At 40.7% G+C, this 20,983-nt stretch overlaps 1 protein-coding gene across 9 annotated transcripts in view; it reads right to left on the minus strand.

Annotated features, from left to right (window-relative positions):
- abi1a (abl-interactor 1a) overlaps positions 1 to 20,983 on the minus strand; it is a 50,171-nt gene that overhangs the window by 26,891 nt on the left and 2,297 nt on the right. For all 9 annotated transcript variants that reach the window (XM_005932110.3, XM_005932103.3, XM_005932109.3 and 6 more), the window contains exon 2: positions 11,552 to 11,719. In XM_005932110.3, coding sequence (XP_005932172.1) covers positions 11,552 to 11,719 — 168 coding nt within the window. The remainder of the gene's footprint in view (positions 1 to 11,551; positions 11,720 to 20,983) is intronic.

Genomic DNA, 20,983 nt, shown 5'->3' on the forward strand with positions numbered 1-20,983 from the left:
AGCCTTGCTGCAGATTAAGGAGTGAGGTGAAGACAGCCTAATCAGGCCATCTCTTCTTTTCAGCCTTCCATCTCCAGTAAATCTTGACCATGTTCAAATACACTCTCTCAGCAAAGCACTTTTCCCTGCCTACAAAGAGCAGATTTGAACAATTTGCAATGCTCGGTGTCTTCAAGCAGCTATCTCATGATGAAGTGTTTTCCTGCTTCTAGGTCTGCTTCCACAGACCTAGACCATTTCCTACACTTCCCAAAATAACTTCATGACAGAAGAGTCCTGAAAATGTTGCTATTGTGAAACGTGGAAACACTAGCTCACAAAGGAGCTAGAGTTCAGACGTACTATTAAGACATCTTGTGGTTGTGTTTCACAATTATATAATTAGGCTCATCTTGGCTGGAGAGACTGTGACTGTTCAATGGAAGAAAAAAATAAATAAAAACAACTTTTTTATATTAAAAGACACAAAACCACAAGGATCTCTTAAAAATCCAACCCTCGGTGTCCTAAAATAAGAACAAAACAACTCCCAAAGAATCCATATAAGGCAGCATTACTTGTTAATCTCAAGGCAAATGACTGCTTTTAGTTTGTAGTGTGGTTCTAACAGAGGAGGCTCTACAAGCTTTTTCTGTGATCAACTATAACTTCTTACAGATGCCACAAGATGGATAACCATAAACCATTCTGTGTACTTCAGCATCAGGCATAAGGCGTGGCTTTAAAAGGAGAAGCCATCGTGTCAGATGAAGAACTGTTATTTACTCATGTATAAGTCGATGTGCTTTCTCATCTTTGCATAATCCTTTCCTTCTTTAATGACGCAGGCCTGGCATTAAAGTTTGACTTTGCTACACAAGTGAATGTTCCACAAGTAATGAAATGCAGAAACTGGTTTGACGTGATTTATATTTGAGAAAATGACTGTGAATATGAATATTGATCAATATAAAACTGCCTGCCAGGAGTCCATATTTATTGCATAACGCAGTGCGTTTCATCAGCGACCTCTGCAGTCGTGCATATGAGAAGTAGCAGGATGCAAGCCAATGAAAAAACTTGATACATCATTTAAAAGGATTATTTCATCAATCTCACAACACTGGCACGTAAAGCTGAAAGAAAAAACAAACAAACTTGGGCTTGGGTTTTTAATTGTGCGATGTGTAATTCTACCAGAGTCAATCTAACCTGTTGCCAGTGACACTATTAGACATTTACATAAAGATGGAACAAATGAAAGCAAAACAAAGTGTTGGTGTTAAGTGAGCGATCTCTTAAAAGCTTAAAAATTGGGTGTACAAAACACTGCTTCACATTCAAGTGGAACTGTTATGCTTTTCCTTTTTTTCAGTCACATATGCAAACGTTCATTGCTGATGCCCATATTAAACATGGCCAAGCCTTCAAATAACAAGGTCAGTGTACGTGCAAGCAATGCCCGTGGGCCAAACGCTCAGGTTTCCGACAGTTTTTTCTACTTTTGGCTCCCTATGATGTCAATGAGAGCAGATGTTTACAAGGGAGCCAATCAGAATACAGCGTCCTTAAAGGCAGTGGAGTTTAAAGGGCTTGTTTCCTGCAGTGCCATGCAACTGTACAACACAAATAAGGATTATTTTGATTGTTTTAACATTGTAGTTCAAAATGAACATCATTGGTGGCTTTAATAAGGCCCGGCATTTTGTGTAGCAGTTAGTTTTGTGAAATAATGACAAAGGTTTGTCAGATTCATGATCATTACACTTATTAACTGTCTAAAAAGTTCCTAATCTAAATCCTAATTCTGTCTAATTTGGAATCAGATGTGTGCAGGCTACCTTCATGCATGTATGGGTTAATTTAGGCCACATTACAGTCATAAAACCCCTGTGAAACTAAACAAATAAATGTCCCATAATGCAAACTTTTCCTTTAAATGTAAGATAAGTTTGTTTGTTTGGGTTTTTTATCTTTTGCTACATAGTACAAATGGTTTGTACGGGCATTCGCATTCCTCAGAGTAGGATGTTAAAGAAAGTGCTGTTTTGGTGCAGAAACAGCTTTATTTGTTAATAAAGTCTGCATTTTAATAGAGCGTAGGAGCTTGAAAATGTGAAAGTTGTCAGTATTTCACAAGATAAAGCCAACACTGGGGGGAAAACAGAGGAAATATTCTGATTTCCTTGAGAAATATGTATTATATTTTTCTGCTTTGTTATCAGTATTGCGAACCAGTGGACTTTGAGGACTTTGCCCTAGATTTGAACTTCTTAACTCTGTTTGTGCGTTGTAGCTGTAGCTTCCCACTAACTGTGTCCAGCCTCATCTGTAAGAGAAGCTCCATCCAACACTCCCAAATCCACAGTGAGGCAAAACGGCTGCTGAACAAGAGCAAATGCCTCTTTGTCCAATGCGTTTCTCAGCATGATTACAGCCAGCACATCTGAATCCCGTCATCTGTAGAGTCTAACATTTGTCCAAAACGGCCCTGCAGCGAGGCCGCTTCTCTGAGCGGTTAAAGCGACACAGAGCATGCCAGAGCTTCCATGTGCACTCTGAGCCAAAATGGGAGGTCAACTGCACTGTGGGGAGTTCTCAGTTTGGCAGCTTCGGTTAAACATCCCTCAAAAATCCGATCCCTCTGGTAAATCTAACAACCCACGTGTGACACGACGGAGCCAGGATTGGACAAGTGTTAAACCTCGAAGAAAGGCTCTCAGAGACACAGAGAGAGAGAAAAACACTATTAAAATGAGCCGGGAAAGCATGCCAAGGTCGACGCGGTGTTTGCTAACACAGCACATATGGAAACACCTCAGCTGGCCTTTGCAGTCTCACTTGGGCGGCAGCCAAGGCAGCATTCTGACTGAGAGCTGAAGTTTACTTACAAACTGAAAGCTGAGAGCAAGTATTTACCATTCCCAGACTAAGAGGTAGACAAAATTGAGACGAACAAACACCTAAAACTGAGACTCAGCTGCAAAATGAAAGGAAAAGTGAAGGAAAAGCATTTCCCAATCGGCCGTGTTGATGCAAAGGTGTCAAACAATTCCCTACACTGCTCTTGTGGTGCCGAACAAAGGTGCAATGATTAGATGCAACTGGAGAGTTGTTGGCTGGGAAAGAATGCACTGGTAATAATGAGAAGGCACTCTGCTAGTGAGGAAGGAGGAGTAACCACCGAGCAGAGAAGCTGATGAATCACTAAACAACCTCAGTCACCAGTTATTTCACATCATCACACATCCACCCTTTAACATCCACCCATGCAGGACAGAGTCACACGTCGCATTCAAGCTACAAACGCTACAAGGACGAGAAAAATGCGACAACAGAAAATATGAGATTAACAGAAAAATCATTAAACGCTGAAATTATTTATTTAGCGAGAATGACAAACAATTATTTCTTGAGGTTCTCAAATGCAAAGATTTGTTTTTAAATATTTTATAGAACAAACATGTTTCAATTAAAAAGGGGAAAATTTAATAACTGCCAAACAGAATGAAAAGTTTCACTTTATTCCCAAAGGGGCAGTTAGATTTCTTTTAGAGCAAAACAAAAAACAGGATCTGTTGGTCTCCTTTCTTACAGGTTTGATGAGCTGATCAACAAAATTGATTTTAAAATTTGCTACATTTTGTGTTTTACAAATTTTTTTGTAGATCCTCCATTATTTTTTCTTTTTAATGCTTGCTGTAACGTAAGCAAAAATAAAAGTCTGTTTTCAGGTCAGACTTGTTTATACGTTTTTATAAATGTTATTTTTATGAGTCAAATCACATTAACTCAAGATATGATCCATGAGAATGTGAGAAGATTCCAATTGGGTTGTAAGAATCATAATTAATTTTGTCCAACCAGAATTAAATGAACACGACTGACCGATATTCAAAAAGCTCTGCCAATGACACACAAGCATGAGCAAATTAAGCGCTCCCTAAATCACTGCTGGATGTCAAGCCTGTGAGTGGCAGTTACAGCCGTTCCCTGCACCGTGCAGCTTTACATATACAGGATGTATTCAAGTCAAAAGACGAATATATACACAACAGATAAAAGGTTAGAGAAGCACAAACCAAATGTCTGGCAAAACAGAAGGTGATCCCTACAAGCTGATCGTCATTATCCACCGTTTGGAAACTTTAGTGCAAGTGATGTGGAGTTGCGTCTGTGTCACAAAGCAACACAATTAACTTATTCAGCCATCAAAAAACATCCCACAAACTGCAGTGTAAAGGAATGCCAAGAAAAATAGCACAATAGTTTCCAAAGTCAACTCAGAGATCCTTAAAAGTGAGCATGTACAGTCTATAAATCTATCAAAGACACATTGAAATCTCCAATGCAATCACATTGCATTTTGCTAAACATAATGAGTAACAAAGGCTTCAGAAATATTGCTGAATTACTGGACAAAGACACTCAATTACTGGTTATATGCTTGTGAATCTGTAGAGACATAGAAAAGATGTCAATGTGATTTATTAAATAGAATTACAAAAAAATGGTCTAACTTCATTTAGACGTCACAGATTTGTGATTTTCTTTCCACAGAATCATTTTCTAACCCCCCCCCCCTTTTTTTTTCGTGAATCCAAACCTTCCAATACAAACCCCATATTTTAAATAACTGCTGTTAAGAGGCAAGAGACCACACAAGGATCTGACCGCCGATCCTGCCACATCACTATAATCCACTGAACAGTCATGTAGAAAAACGTGTAAATATCTAAGAGTGGAAAGTAGACCACCAGGCGAGAGAAAGGAGAGAGCGAGCAGAGGGATCAGCAGGAAACACAAGAAGCACACAGAAACGCAGACAGAACGAGAAGGTTCCAGTTCCTGTTTGGAGCGAAGCCATTTCTTCCTCAACAGGAGGTCAGCAAGTCAGCACTGCAGCACAGACACAGCCTTAATTCCTAGCATGCATGCTGTCTTATCACAGCCTTTTACACACACACACACACACACACACACACACACACACACACACACACACAAGCAGTGGACTGTAAAGGCATGCAACTGCTCATGCAAGGAATGACGATTGAAATGACAAATAACTGAAACAGTAAGTGTGCCAACCTGGCCTCATAAACACAAACCGAATCCGACTCTGAACACAAACATGGGCTGGCTCATGTGATCAGATAAGAATATTGTGTAACTGTAGAAACACCATCTGAGTGAACCTCACAGCTGTGGGAACAAACTGAGTTTTCATTGTGCGTGCGTGTGTGTGCGTATCAGCTGTTTTCTGCATTCACTGCGTTCACCGAGTTCAGTCTGCACACAAGCCAGGTCCAAATGTAAGACAGAGCGGTTGAAATCACTACAAATAAATATGAGCTGGCAAAACAAACAGTAAAGTATTTTCAATAACGGGATGATTTATTACAACACTGTCAAAGGATCATTTTCATTAGATTAGTCAACACTGACAGATCGATTTGTGCTATAATGCAAGTGCGATCTACAGTTTCACAGGATAAATGCTAAAAAGTTAAATCAATTCATCTGAATATTTTACAGGCTTTAATTACTTGCACTTTTCCTTTTTTATTTTGATATCATTTTACTCTGTTGTGCTGTATTGATGCTGCATTCGCACCATCTTAAAAGCTCTTAACGATCACAGTTTCCTCCATTTGTGGCCTAAGATTGAGTTTCTTCCCTGATGCGATCAGTCAAGAGTCAAGAGAACTTAAGACTGTGCCACTAAAAATGGTCATAACCACATATATACACACAAATTACCGGGTCTTTATTTATAGGTCAGAATGTGAGCTTAAGTATGTGCCCGTCTTTTTTAGTGTGGCATATTTTCATGCTCAATTTACCGACATTACCTTTGCTTCGTTCTCGTCTTCGATTAGCAAATGTAAGCATTACAAAAAAATTCAGTCATTTTATTTTAAAAAGATAAGAAGATTACCGTCAAAATTTTGCTCATACTGCAGACGTTCAAAATCTTTAACTCCTTATGTTGTACATCTGTTAACAAATGTCTTTTGTTATTTAATAGTCTTTTTCACCAAAATGTAGCCAATAAGAACAACTATAAATGTTGGTTTAATTCACTCCCATTAAAGAAAATGTGAATACTGTGTAGTTTTCTTCAAACAAACAAACAAAAAAAATCCACCATTGTTAAAAGAATGAGAGCAGAGCTGAAACAAAAATAAAGAATCACAAAAATCACATATTCATCGTAATAATCTAATATATTTTCTTTCATTTAAGCTCAGTTTGTCTCTGCTGCATCATTTGTTGTTTATTTGCGCTGGTTTCTCTCCTCTGCTCTTTGTTTCACTGTGAGCAGAGCAGCAAAGAACAGGAAGTCATGTCACTGAGTTGATAACAACACTGCAGACTCACCACCACCCAAAAGTATTGGCATAAAAGCGTTTATGTAACATCTATTTATCCTGGAAGCTTTAAGATACATTATTATATTCACTAGGTTCTTTCTCCCCTTTCTCTGACCTGTAACTCTTCCAGTAATTCTATGGCTCATCAATTTTGCCTTTAAATGAAATACGTAAAAGTTAATATCTTTATTTGGTCAAGTTTCTCTCCTCTGCTCTCTGTTTCACTATGCAAGCACAGGAGAGGTACGTCATCACCTCTAATAGAAAGTGTTGACCAAAATGGTAGCCAAGAGCCATCTTTGAGTTTCTTCAGGCGTCTTTCTTGATAAATTACTTTGTTTTTCCCATCATGTCCCATCTTTCCATATCGAACACTTACTCATGAAAAACTTGATGTAACTATGATTGAATCAGACATCTATCGCAGGTAAATGAGAGAGGCTTTACTCTCTCTTGCTGTATTTTCAGTGCCTCTGGGTGAATTGCGTGAAATCAAATTATGCAATGGAGACTGAATTTAAGGAGAACGCATCCAAAAACACATACACCCTTTCTTCCCGTCCTCCCTCTCTATTCGGGGTATCACAGAGAGGTTCTCAATGCGAGGCACCGCTTTCTTCCGCCGGACAAACAAAGCACTCCCTGTTCGCAGCCTCTTAGCAGCCACTTCACACGCAGCACAAGGTGGAAGCCCCGCTAGCTACTCTATTCTCCCTTTAGACCTTCCGCCTGAATACTGCAAAGAGATTGTAAATGGCAATGACAGCAGGGAAGGTGACACGCCAACAAACACCCAGAGGAACACATTGAAACATTTATGTAAGTTGTACTGCAGCAGGACACTGATATCCACTGAATAACAACAAGTAATTTGGGTACGATCAAATGTAGCAGAGACTAAATTATTACAAAATGTTGTAAATATAAAGACATCACATTTATGTTTTCTGATCCGCTACAAATGAGACGAGCTTCATCTTCTGTGTCCACCTGCTTCATATCGAGCCTGCAGAAAGCACAATATTTTGTCTGACAGGATGGTCTCACTGTCGATTGAGTCAAAAACAAGTCATAATTTCTTGCTGTGCCTTGGCAGAGACAGCACAAACTACAAGTTGGTCGCTGGCCAGTCATAGCTTGGCATTTCTCAAGACTCATGATGAAGAAGGGACCAAGTACTGGAAACAAGAAGGCCAACAGATAAGGGCACAGACAGCTGTCTCGAGTTTGGAAAAAGAAAGAAACGGGAAAAATGAAGCAGGGATTGCCTGATTTCTTTGGACTCCTATTGTACGACATCACAAACACATGGTGGAAATTTTTACAACACATAAAAGAACTTTCATGTGCCATACGGAGCACCGTAGTTTTCTAATTTGGCAAAACAGAACCCATTAGTCACTCGTATGCACCCCAGCACAAAGGTAAACAACATGAATGTGCTATATTCCAGACGGAGAGATGCCATCACAAAGCAGACACACCCTGACCAGAGTGAATCCCTCCTAACTGTGGGCAAACCAAAGAAAGCTGCCATGACGCCAGCACACGTCTCACCACAGGCACTGACTGTACTCTGAGGCATCTCTAGCTTTGAGCAGGAACTGGTACAGGCTTATGATACTGACAAAAATTGATTATAGGGAGAATTATAGGACTCATCCAGCGCACGCAACAGCGTGTTCATCATATTTCAGCGGCAAATGAGGAAATTTCCCCCGCAAGTTACAGGCTTTCCTCTCCATTAACCATTCAGCAGAATGCAACAGTGGCCTTTAGGGCTTCCGCTAATCTCATATCCATGAGCTGTGAGGGCATCACGATAATGATCCACCTCTGAACACGACAGCAGAGAGCTATAACAAACCCACAGCGTGCAGAGCTCACACAGCCCTCCCTTTTTGTTATTAAAAACAGAGATACACTTCATAATGGCTAACTCATTAAGACCTCTGCTCTCACTTATTCATAAAAACAAGCAGGCAGAGAAGAAGGCGTAATGAATGAAAAGGATATTAAGCACTGTGGCGTATGTTTGGCAACAGACAAAGCTGCTAAATCCTTTACATTTCCAGAGACCAATTATATATAAAAAAAAAAAATTTTAAAAAAAGGCAGCAGAGTGTTATTCCTGTAGCTACAAAGGCTGTCAGCTGGGGAAAATAATAGTTTGAAGTAGATATGCACCAACTGGTCACTGGCTTTTCAGCTAATTAGCCTTGACCTCTGACCAGCCTTCCTATCATAATAATAAGAGTACTGTGTAAAAACTTTGGCCTGCTGATCATCTGTTATTTTGCTTCCAAAGAGTCACGCTTTTGTGAAACTTTATTGCTCAATGATTTTGAGCAACAGTTCCCCGGGCTTTCTTAAGGTTTTTCAACAGGGAGATTCCCAAAGAGCTATTAGCTAAAACATCAAATCTTGGTATGATGTGCAGTGTGTCGTTCAAGAGTTTGACAAAAAGAGCAAAAATAGCACTACCAGTAGCACTACTAGCACTACCAAAAATAGATGGCTCCATGAAGGCTGCAGAAACAAGCATAACCACCTGACCAGAGTACTGTAAAACATGCCAACTGGCTAACATAAGCCACACTCATCAAATTAATTTAGCTTTTGGAATAAGTGCAATGCATCTATCTGCCATTTAAAATCAATTTCATTTACATAACAATGTGATATTAAATGGTTTTACGTTGCTTTTGAGTACACACCTTTGATTTCTACCACTGTGGTCAGAGTTGGCCATTTTCTTCGACACTGGATGTAGGCGTTAGTCTGACATTTATTCTCAAATTCAAGTGATTAGGAAATAAGCTCCTTTAAAATTAGAAGCTTTACAAGAAGGTACAACATGTTGGGTAAGTCACATTTACAATGTGAATTCTGTCCAGTAACATGGAGCACTTTATTCCAACATCTATCCAAGTGTGTGATTAAATGAAAAAAAAAAAGTATAATCAGGTGTAGCTGTGGAAAATATTTTTATTGTTCAATTTTTTATAAACAATGCAAATTTATATTTCTTAGAAAGCAAAATCAGAATCAGCCAAGGAAAGTGGCATTTGGTGCATCAATGCTCTTTTGGTGCTCTTGCTTTATTATTATAATTTTTTTTTTTAAAATAAATGATAAAGATATAAAGATAAATATAAAGATAAGCATAATGAGGGGAAACCTGGCTGTCAGCTGACCTAAAGTGACACTATTTAGTCATCTTAGAGGCTTCTCCATGGCTACACACTGTGCACAACATTGAGTTTAAATATAGCAAAGGAAGTCTGGAATTTCCCACGACAAGATACGAGACCATGGAAACAAAGTCAAATAGTGTAAACTAAGCGGAGTGTTTAGTGCACGGCCTTCTTTGCTGATCTGAAACAACGTGTCGAGCTGTCTTTCAAATATTTTTTAGATGTAGCTCAGGGGGTTGTCATGGAGACTGAGGCAGGCAGTGGTGTCACAGTGACCTTGGTATCAGCTGAAGGCTGTTTGTCAGGATACTGACTCAAAACTTAAAGTAAATTTGTCTTTTTGGGAGTCTCTCTCCGCTTTCTTTGCTCATCATCAGTCATCGTCTGTTCCTTTCCCTCACAAACCCTCCGGCGTCGCAAATGATCTTTTCCACCACCGGACTAAAAATGTGACCTTCAGGACGTCTTGTTATGAAGAAAAAGCGGGGAAAACTAAATCAAAGGAACTAGAGCCTCCAGTCGTCATCCAACCACTCCAAGTATAGTCATTTTAACACAAATTTTGGCGTGCTCAGGGTGTGGTGAATCTCTCCCAGTTCTAATCTATGAGATGCCACATGGCTGGAGTTCTTTGTTTGATTTGTCTGAGCTCTTAATGCCTTCATTGGATGAGCGGCTGGATTTACCTGCACATGGCAAAACCCTCACCCTGCAGAGAGGAACGGCTACATGAGTGAGCTACTGTATGTGTTAGCAATGTGGTTAAAGTCATTTAACAAAAGCGTTTAACAGTTAGGCTGCTAAAATACTGAACACTATCAATAAGTAAAAGAGTGAGCTACTTACTCTCAAGTATAAAATCAATATAATTTTAAAAGTCTCTGATCAATTGAACCACATTCATAATGAACTACATAATGCAATTTCAGGTTGAAATTTTCCCAGAGAAAAACTTCCATCATCTCTTTTTTCCCCTCATGTCAGTCCTGAGGATACAAACCTCGTGTTTGCAAAAGCTTTATTGGAACTGGCACTGAACAAAAGTGACCAGGGGCTTCGTATCGAAGGCTCCGGTCGCACAGGCCTAGAGGCTGCAATCGCCTGGCAACCACCGGTTGCTAAAACTGAGTATTTGCCATCAGTTGTAGGTTGCTGGCAGTTGCTGTGAATTTGCTTGCTCAAGCCAAACTTGCTCTGACCTACAGATCTGCCAATGACCCACTGGTAACCACTAGGGAAAAACATGTATTGCTCAACATGTTGGTGAGTGGTTGTGGGTACGTTGCTGGCATTTCTTTGGCGAGTAAAGTGCAGTCACCGGCTCTTTGTGTGGAAGACACCGGCTTGTCTGCAAACACTTGCAAACGACTTGCTAAGTAGTAAAGAAACCGAAGAGGACAGAGAACATTTGTTTTCAAACTTTTACATTTCAGCTGTTATGTGATGCAAAGTTTTGCGTACTTTAAAAAGCACATCTAGGACAGGATTCATTTTGCTTGGGCAATAAACAGCGTGATGTGTGGCTTTGTTTCTTGCAACATGCCCGTTTCTACACAAGCTAAAATCTAAAAAACAAATAAAGTAAACAGCATTAAATAGACTTCTGACAGTTTGTGACTGACAGAAAAGTTTTTCTTTAAATAGGCGACAGAATCAAGCTTTCAAATGCTGTTATTTTCGCTTATGAATGAATGGATTACAACCAGCTATGACAAATCTAACCCTGTGTTTTGAGGATGTCGATGGCTGTTGGGGGAACTGTTTCATCATTTTTATGCTTCTCAACCACGCTGACATAAAATAAAAACAAGCAGACCACCAGTCAGGACTTGAGTAAGACTGATAAACCAATAAAGGGAACCATGGATGCTACTGTTTCATGCTGTGACTTAAAATAACCGAGTCTGTGTGAAAGTGAGAGGAGAAGTGGAAAGCGTGGGGCAGCGATCTTCACAGCTGCTTGGTCTGTGGCCAGGAGTTTCTGTGTGTATTTCTGACCTGAGAGATGTGGTTGATGGAAGACTCCATGCGCCGCAGCTGCGAGGCCTGGATGTCCAGCAGCTGCAGCACATTGTTGGCTAAGGCATTAATCTGGTAGGCCACGCTAGCCAGGGACTGGGTGGTGTAGGCTTTGGTTTCCTCCAGAGCTTTCCTCTTGTCCTGGGCCTGTGCACAGAAATAAAAATGTCAGTTACTATTAAAATTGACATAACATCCACCTTTTAACCTCATCTACAAGTCAGGTTTGTGCTGGCTTCAGGCCAAAAACACTGCAAAGACCATTTTCTCTCCAACTCTCAGTTCTGAGATACCACACTGTAACGGATCCTGAAGCCACCATTCAAGAGCAAAATATCCGCTTTTCTAAACTGCTTCACAGAACTGAACCTGACAGATTCAACACAATAATTCATTCGTATTATCAATAATAAAGCACAGCGTTGGTAGCAACAGTTCACTTGTAATTCAAGATCAGATAACAGCCACACCTCTGCTATTTCACATCTAGTTTAAGTAGGAAACTTTGCAACGTTATCTTACGTGCAGTTTTATTGTCCCCTTCTGTCTTCTCTTGTTTCTATTAATCTAGTTTTTCCTTTTTTTATTTTTTGTTTGCACCCTTTTAAAAAGCTTTCCAATTATTCTGTTTGTCTCTCCATGTGAATTTACAACATGAATACTCTTCTTTTTATCGATCCAATCAGTTTTTTAAAAAGGTGCTACATAATTAAAGTACATTTTTATATATCATCATGTCAAAAAAAAACACCTAGTATCATATTTTTGGTATAATCAAGCATGTCTGTGTGGCCTATAACCGGCCCACTCGACGTATATGAAGCTAAACATTTACATGTATGCAGCAATGTATTCAGTAACAATTTAACGACATGTTGTTCAGCCACCTCCCTTCAGACGGGCATAGCTCCAAGCTGAGGAGCTGTTGTGTTTGATCTCTGTGGGCTCTTCCCTACACTGCTCTCAGTCACCAAGTCCAAAGAGCACTGCCTGGAGGGTAAACGCTGGGCTTTGATAACAGGGTGCTGTAATAGAAGACAGGTGGTGGCAGCAGTGGGTGAGGTGATGATAGCTAATGGTAGCATTAAGGGGGCAAAACAGGGGGGAAAAAAAATTTGACCATATGAAGACAAGAGAGGTGACAGTGCAAAAGAAAACAAACGATCAACGCAACTAATACACAAACTGTCCATATGGCTGGCTAAAAGCTCCTGACCAGGAGAGCTGTAGCGCCGGCTTTTCCACGGCCGGTGTTTCTTTTAGCGGGAATCAAAGCGGCAGATGTGTTGGGCGATAACAGCCTCAGGAAGCAGGAAAGATTCCTCCAGAGGGTTCAGTGCAAAAGGCCATCTGTTGAAATCACACACTCGTTCATGCGTGCACGCAGACACCTACCACTGACGCCGCAATATGCAATGTGGTGCGTGGATTAACAGCTGGAGGGAAACAGATGAAACAACAACCGCAAACAAACAAACAAACAAACAAAAAAACAAACAAACAAACAAACCAGCCTTTACATCCATGATAGCAATTTCCAAATTGCAAGAGGATGCAGATTTTTGCTGTATAAACAGATTAGTGAACAGCTCGTGCTTAGCTGTGCAGAACTGCTGGCCTACATATCACGCCACAAGTTAGTTTAAAATAAATAAACACGGCCCCGAAGAGACGTTGTGCAAGATCCATTCATTATAGATATACAGACTGCAAATGCAAATATGTTGTTTGCAATGCTGTTATAACTAAAAAAAACTGCATGATTATGTTGTTTTTGTTAATGCACTGCAGCTGTAAACAGCACAGACAACCAGGCCCATTGATGTTTCGGATCACAAACGCTCAAGTGTGATGTGTAAACTCTACTGTCTCCATTTCTGTCAGACATACAAATTCATTCAAGGTTGCCAAAGCTTAAATCCAAAGAAAAGAAAACAACGTGATGCTGTTTGGGCTGCATTCTCGAACGGCTGCAGTGCAAAACGCTCCAAAACATGCACGATCGCCCGTCCTGCTGACTCAAAGTTTCCCGCGGTGTTAAGTACAGAACATGTAAGCTGATGACAGCACAAATTAACCAGTCTGTATCACTTTGAAATTGAAGGTGCAAGGCCAGGACTTAAAATTAGTGCACCACAGGCTGCCCTTCGCTTCTGTTTCCTCTCCTTTGAGACGCAGCCGCTACAACGACTTGTGCGTTAAGGAAGCTGACGTGACGAAGCAAAGAGGCCAGGCTGATCTTTCCTGGTTTACATGAAGGTAAATGTTTTACCTGCACATTAATCAAAAACTGACACTCTCAGTGAGCTGCACAGCCCGCTTTTCAGCTATTTCACTATATATTTCCCAAATAGTTAAATAACAGATCCCTCTTTGCCCTCTATTCTTCTTTTTCTGAACAGAATGATTCACTCTGCATTAGCTGCCAGAGCCGTGATATGAGGTCAGCGGTGGGTGCCGGGAGGACAGATGCAACACTTGATTGCATCGCCACTGGCGGCAATCTTAGATCCTCCTGCTCTAGTTACATCCCTGGCATCCCTAGTCCCTTTGCTGGTTCACGCATCAAATCCTCAAAACCAACCAGATTTGTTGTCCAATTACCCAGCAATCTGCACATTTCTTCAAAAAAAAGACAATGGGAGAGATGTAGTAGATCCTAAAAAATGAGAACAAACAGCGCTTTAGCAGACAAGGAACAAAGGGTGTGCACAATCAGCTCAAAACAACAGCACCGGCAAGCTGAGTACACTCTTCCACGGCAGGGAGATGCAGAGAATGAGGTGGGCTCTGAGAGAGCTTTAGCGCTCCTGGGGCACTTTATCTCATATTTCTGAGCTGAGTAATGACTGAGTGAAAGAGACTATGGAATATCCAGGCAGCAGCAGACAGGCTGTCAGCACCTGAGCTGGGTTTATAAAGGGAGTAGAGAGGAATGCGCGGGCTGACTACGCACAATAAATATGTAGCTGGGAGCTGGGGCAAGCGAGATAATCAACCACCACCTTGACAGCATAAAACACAAACACACAATCAGAGTGACAATTCTTCAAAAACCCAAAATAATTGAATGCTGCACGTACTCAAGCTGAAAAAACTCACAAAAAGATAAAGGAGTGGCAGTCACAAGAAAGGCTTTCCTGTTTTCTGCAGGGTTTTTTGAAGCTCTTGGAAGGATAGACACTCTTCATCTCACCCATCCAGTCTGGCAAGATAACGGCCACTGAAGCGCAATCGAGTTTCTGGTTTGTTTTTTTTCTTAAACAAGACGCCTCCATGTCAGGCTCTGCTGGCTGCATTAAGTGCCGTAAAAAGGAAAAACTCCTCGGGGTCAGACGGGTTCCTGCCTCCGTTCCGCCCAAAAGCAGTAGCAGAAGTAGGAAATGGACAAAATGAGTATTCCTCCTGATGATCTAACACGACTAAAAGAGGACTCAAGGAACTGAGACCAAATGTCTGTTTCACTGAATCATCCAGAAATTAGGAACATGACAAAAAACAAAAAACAAAAAAACCCAAAGGGTTCAGTGGTGGGATACATTTGTTGGTGTTGCAGCAAATGCTAGAACTTGCATAAACATTTCTGCTTCTTTTGATTTACACAGTTGACAAACCCATCTGGGTTAATGCGCTCTCACTTGTTCACAAGTGTGCTCAGCACACACACACAAAAAAAATTTAATCCCACACACTTTCAGGAATGTTTGGAATTCCGCAACATGTCATACATCCTCAAGAGCTGCTGAGGGGTTTCGCCATGAACCACAAGTGTGGGGGATGAGCTCGCAGAAGCCAAAAACAAACACAATGGGACAGAAGTACAGAGCTTTTTTTTCCTTATCTATAATCTTCAGACTGAACATGAGGAAAAACTAATCCTAGATATTAGGCCTGACAACTCCTGCAACTTTGTCTAAAGGAAGAAAACCTTAGCAGGGATCAATCCTCTTCCCAAAGCAGTACTGTGCTGAGCTGAAAGAATGAGCCTAAATCCAGCTGGAAGGTTGTAGAGCTCACATGGCACTTTGCTGCCCAGTGATGTATCGACCGCTGATTACTGCAGACTGGACGGGGCAAGATAAGTGAGGCAGCCGAGAGCTAGTGAGCCGTTGTATTGATGTGCGGAAGGTGGAGCCCATGAACGAGAGACACGTTTAAGATCTGACCACGTGTTACCAAAGCTATTACCTGATCAATTAGTTCCCTCTGCCATCGTGCAGCGATATATTACAGCTCAAACGGAAGGCAAAACTGTGATAGCAATCTGAGACCGAATGTAACTATGTCAGTACCACTAAAGTTAAAGGAAGACTGTCGTTTCCAGTTTGCTTCTGCTGTGATTTATCTTTGGTGGTGTCCGTCTGTACTGGGACTTCCCCACGCATCCATCATATTTGCTAAGTAGATCAGCTGATATGGCTGAACTGTGGTTGAGCTTTACTTTGCAGCCAGCTTAAGACAATACCTTGCTTTCTGCTTCTTACCAGTCTAGTAAACATGCATTTCAAGGCAATTACAGTCTGTTGCTTTACGTATGATGGAAATAAAGGTACTTTCGGTGCAGCAGGTATCTGACACAACCATGAAAGGACTTCACTCTGAACTAAAACCCCGGCTGACAAATGTGAGATTTTCTTGAACTGACTAGGTTTTCTGTTTGACTTCCTTGTTCTACGGTTACATTGGAAACAATTTGCTGGTCACTTTGTTCCCTAGTTGACATTTACTGCTCTGGGTGCTGGTTACTGCCAATGTATTTACCACCCCCTCATATGTCAATCGACAGTATTCTTCCCTGTGGTTGGTAGTTGCTTCAGTTGCTTGGCTAAAACTTTTCGATGGTATCTGGTTGCCACATTGCTGCAAATTGCTTTCTGTGTGGACAACGCTAACAGTTAATCAATATATCTCCAAGTTATTATTATTCCCAATTTACCAGTTACGAATGAGAAAATCCAAACTTCATAGGGCGTTCAATTCGCTATCCATACACCTCTAAGAAAACCCATCAGATATTTATATTGGAGAGGCTGCTACCACTAACTTTGGGGTATTTGTCCTTTAAAAACTGACTTCAGAAATGATCAAGTATCAGTCTGGGAGCCCATCAACTGATCTCCTATTTTAGCCTCTCAGAGGAACAGCTAATTTCTTGGGGTTTTCAAAAGTTGCCCAAGCCAAGATGTCCTGTTCCATCTGTTATTCCCATTGGTTTACAAATGAATACCTTTTTTTTAAAGAGATAATAAAAAGATAAATTGATAGAATGACTGTACACCTGTATGCAACCAAACACGATCGGTCAACAGAACTACAAACGGACTACAAACAGAAACCAGAAAGATACCAGAACCACAAATCTTGTCCCTTGCCTACAGATTCTCCATACTCCTATAAAAACATGTTTATGGGAAAACGTCCGTTTTCTAAATGCTCTCTGGTTAAATCTGTGCCAATTAATAAGTCAGTTTATCACAGAACTGTTGAAGCTTTACTTTGTTTTATAAAGCCTAAATGTTTAAGAAGGTGCTAAGTGTTGAATTAACAATTTTCCGTATACATTATTATATCCACTCCTTGAGATGATTAAACTAAGAACGACCTACCTGCCGAGACAGGATGGTGAAAGTGACTCTGGAACGTGTGAGGAATAAAGAAAACCTGCACATGAAACAACTTCAGTCCCTCCTTTTACAAGGTCTCGGCTCTCTAAAATTAAAAATTAAAAAATAAATAAATAACACTGCAGCACGATAAGTGAATTCATAATTCCTTCTCCTCCCTCAAAGGGGCAGATGGAGGCTGACTGAAAGGCCATAAGGTCTACCTGACCTTGAAAATCTGCCAGCACACTATTAGAAATTCCTTCAGTGTGTCAGGGAAGAGACACAAAGGGGAAGTTTGCACATGAAGGAAACTCATTAACCTTTATTGAGAGACTTGGTAATTGCTTCATCTGGCAGAAAGCGCAAAGTGCTTAACTGATAAACAAGCAAAAAAAAACCGAAAAAAAAACCCCACTAAAAGTTGGGAAAGGCTTTACTCCTTATGAATCAAACTGTAAGCCGAAACAGTACCATCAGAATGAATCCAACTGTCCAAAACTCCCACACTGTAACAGATCAGTTCAACAGTCTGGATCAAACCAACCCCATCAGCTGAGGGGGAGGAGTGACAGGTGGTCAAAAGGATGAATGGGTCTGGCTGGTAGGCTCAGAGCCGCTAGGCCTCTCCGTGCTGCAAGAAAAACCAGGCCACTCCACAGAGAGCAGGAGAGAGGGAGAGGCAGAGAGAAAGGACAGGAAATGAGGACTCAAAGTAACCCAGAGAGGCAAAGCTATGTTAAAAAAAACCAAAAAAAAAAACCCACAAACCTATATTTATCACCTTTAGGCAAGACTGGCCCTCTTCCAAGAGAAAAACTTTCACGAATTCTCCTGGGAAAAGCAGCACAGGACAGGTACACCAAGGTTATATGACCGGGATTGTCAAACTACTGATCGATGGCCAGGCCTCGCCTCTTACATGTGATGCTGCCAGCATCGATCACAAGCTCATATTTTAAAACAACTCATTCAGGAGCAGCCCGCACTTCCTTTTTTCCTTTTTTAAAGAAAAAGTGGGCATCGTGCTGCCTCAGCACAAACAGACAAAAAAAAAAAAACACTTTCTTGCAAGACAGAATTTACTCTGACTTATGACCTCCTGGTTTTCTACATAACACTTCCATTTCCCCTTTTTTCCGTTGTAAACATCTCACTATACAGCGCTGCCACACATCGCTGTGATTTCATCAGGAATTTGGACCAAGTTGCAGGCAAGACCTTTCTAAGGAATTCCCAATTATCAGTGTAGTAAAGGCGTGTGCATTGCTGGTATTCAGATAGTGGAAACATTCAGATTCAGAAGACTTTATTTATCCCCGAGGGGCAATTGAGAGACTGACCTTGCCGACCATACATACAATACACAATGGCCCTGTATGGTGGCTTCAGGAGTGTCAGAAAAGCATCCATTCAAAATACATTAAGTGCCACAAACGCCTTTCCTTGTTTGGAAATGACTGGACAATGATCGTGCACAATGACCGCTGAAAATTTTAAAGATTTATTGACTATAAATGTAGAGATTAAATGATGAGAGAGTTAAATATGATCGGCAGGACTGACTATCTGTCCTGGTGTACCACTCCTTTTGCCCTATGACAGCTGAGATCTGGCTTAAAGAAGGCCTTTAAACAGTGACTATGCACATAAGCATCACTTGTTCACATACAGTTAACACAGAGTCTGTGTTACCTTACTTAACAGAAATCTGTTGGTTTTACTGCAGTTTTTGAACATTTGACAAACAAAAGTGGATTTTATCCTTAAGTAAAAAAAACTGACGGGCACAATATTTTATGCTGAAAAAAAACAACAACAAAAAACTCTGAACTTTCGTTGGACGAACTCTTAAGACATTTGATGGATACCTGCCCAAAGACCAAGAAAAAAGGAACAAGGATAAGCTGCTGTTAACGTTTTTACCACAATCTGGGTGGTACTCAAGTGTTTGCTTGAAAACCTTTATTGGTTTTAACCACTTTGTCACTATTAGTTTAAAGATTAAATATTTATTACGTTTAGATAAGCTTTAGTTTTACATTTTTAGCTTTCAGCAGAATTATCCAGACAGTAGGCAGCTGCCTTTAGGGCCACAAATAGCATTAAATGTATATGCAGTAGTGCTCCCCAAGATCCTGTTAACCATGATATACACATAAGAAACCGATCAATTATAGTTATTAGCTCTAATTTCAGTTTAGTTTCCATTCGGTTAGTTTCCAAAGTGGGTTTTGGTCATTTCCGTTTAGTTTTGGTTTTAAATCACCATGATGTGGGTGGTGTTTGTCAGTGGAAAATAGACATTACAATACAAATATATCTCCTCATGCTGTAGAGGAATCTTAGCTTCCTGATCCTTGTTGGTTTGGCAAATTTAAACACACCGTCGAAAAGTAAAAATAATAATAATTCTTGTTCAAGTAAAAAATTGTTTCAGCTAGTTTTAGTCTTTTTCATCAGTCCAGCTGTTTTTATTTTCTTTACACATACTTTTAGTTTTTAGCTTCTTTTTAATAACCTTTATTAGAAATTCCTAAATACATTTATCTGAAAAGATGAAATCAGAGCATGTTTGGCTTTTGTTGCTTGAAAAATAACTCAGCTGACTAATTCATTTTTATGATGTTGTTTCCTGAGCTCTATAGATAACAAATACAGCCTAAGCATGACTATTAAAGCCTGAATTGTGTCATTACTGTGCTGACAACCCTCTCAGTGCGTCCTCTAGCCAACATGGCCAGGTGGCCCACTTTGCATACGGTAGACGCGTCCTTGTCGCAGAGGTTACACAAACATGGCTCTGATTTGCATGAATGAAAAAGGGTTTTGAAAACAGCTAAATATTCCAATCTTTCTAATCAAAAGATCAATCAGAATAAACTGAACTGAGGTATGTTAATGCGAATCTTGTCTTGTTTTTAGAGGCACTTCCTGACACACAGAAAAGGCATTTCCAGGGAGTCGGTCTTCAGAGTCAGCAGGGCAAACAGGAAGCATAACTCTGACCCGTCAGTGTGTCATATGCCACGCACGCACAGCTCGAAACGCGCTCTCAGACCAACAAAAGTCACTATCAAGTTGGAAAAGTGGGGCAGAGATCTGTCCTTGGTTAAACAGAGCTCTCACCATCTGCTTCAGCCCGCTGAGCTGCACTATAGTCCGCATAACCCCAAAGTCCCGATGACACAAGCACAGAGAGAAAGAAGCAGGGATGGAAATGTGAAGGAGGAGTGCAGAAAGGACGGGCCGAGTCAAGCTGAGGCATGTTGATATGCGCGTGTTTTCGAGTGTGTGCGTTTCTATCAGACACAGAGAGCGGGAGAGAGTGTCTGCAGCAGACAGAAAGGGCTTATGAAAAGTGCACTCGCTTCACAGAGAGCTGGCGACGTGTGCTGAAAAGCTTAAAAATCCCTCTTTTTTTTTTTGACGTCAGCGCTTCAAACAAGGTGCTCGACTAAAATACAGAGGCAGGATCAGACGCACGCCGCAGAACTTTTTGTACAGTTTAGTTAAAGTCTGAACTAAATTTACATCAAATACTGAGCTGCGGCCCGTCAGCATCATCCACTCCTGCTGCACCTTTTATGTACAGCCACGCACACATAAAGACATCAGAAGGCAGCTGCTGAGATGTTCTTGCGAGTTTTCAGCTCATTAGTTTGGAGGGGGTTGAGTCCTATGACACCATTTCGGGAGCATCTTCTAAAGATCTACACGGCAAAAAAAAAAAAAAAGCATGCGTTATCAAGCTCAATCTACAAGTAATTTTTGAGAAAGTAGAAGAAGAAAAGCCTATTTTACTAGT

Source organism: Haplochromis burtoni, unplaced genomic scaffold (assembly GCF_018398535.1).
Source record: "Haplochromis burtoni strain Fernald_Lab_line unplaced genomic scaffold, NCSU_Asbu1 Contig_155, whole genome shotgun sequence".
Taxonomy (NCBI): domain Eukaryota; kingdom Metazoa; phylum Chordata; class Actinopteri; order Cichliformes; family Cichlidae; genus Haplochromis; species Haplochromis burtoni.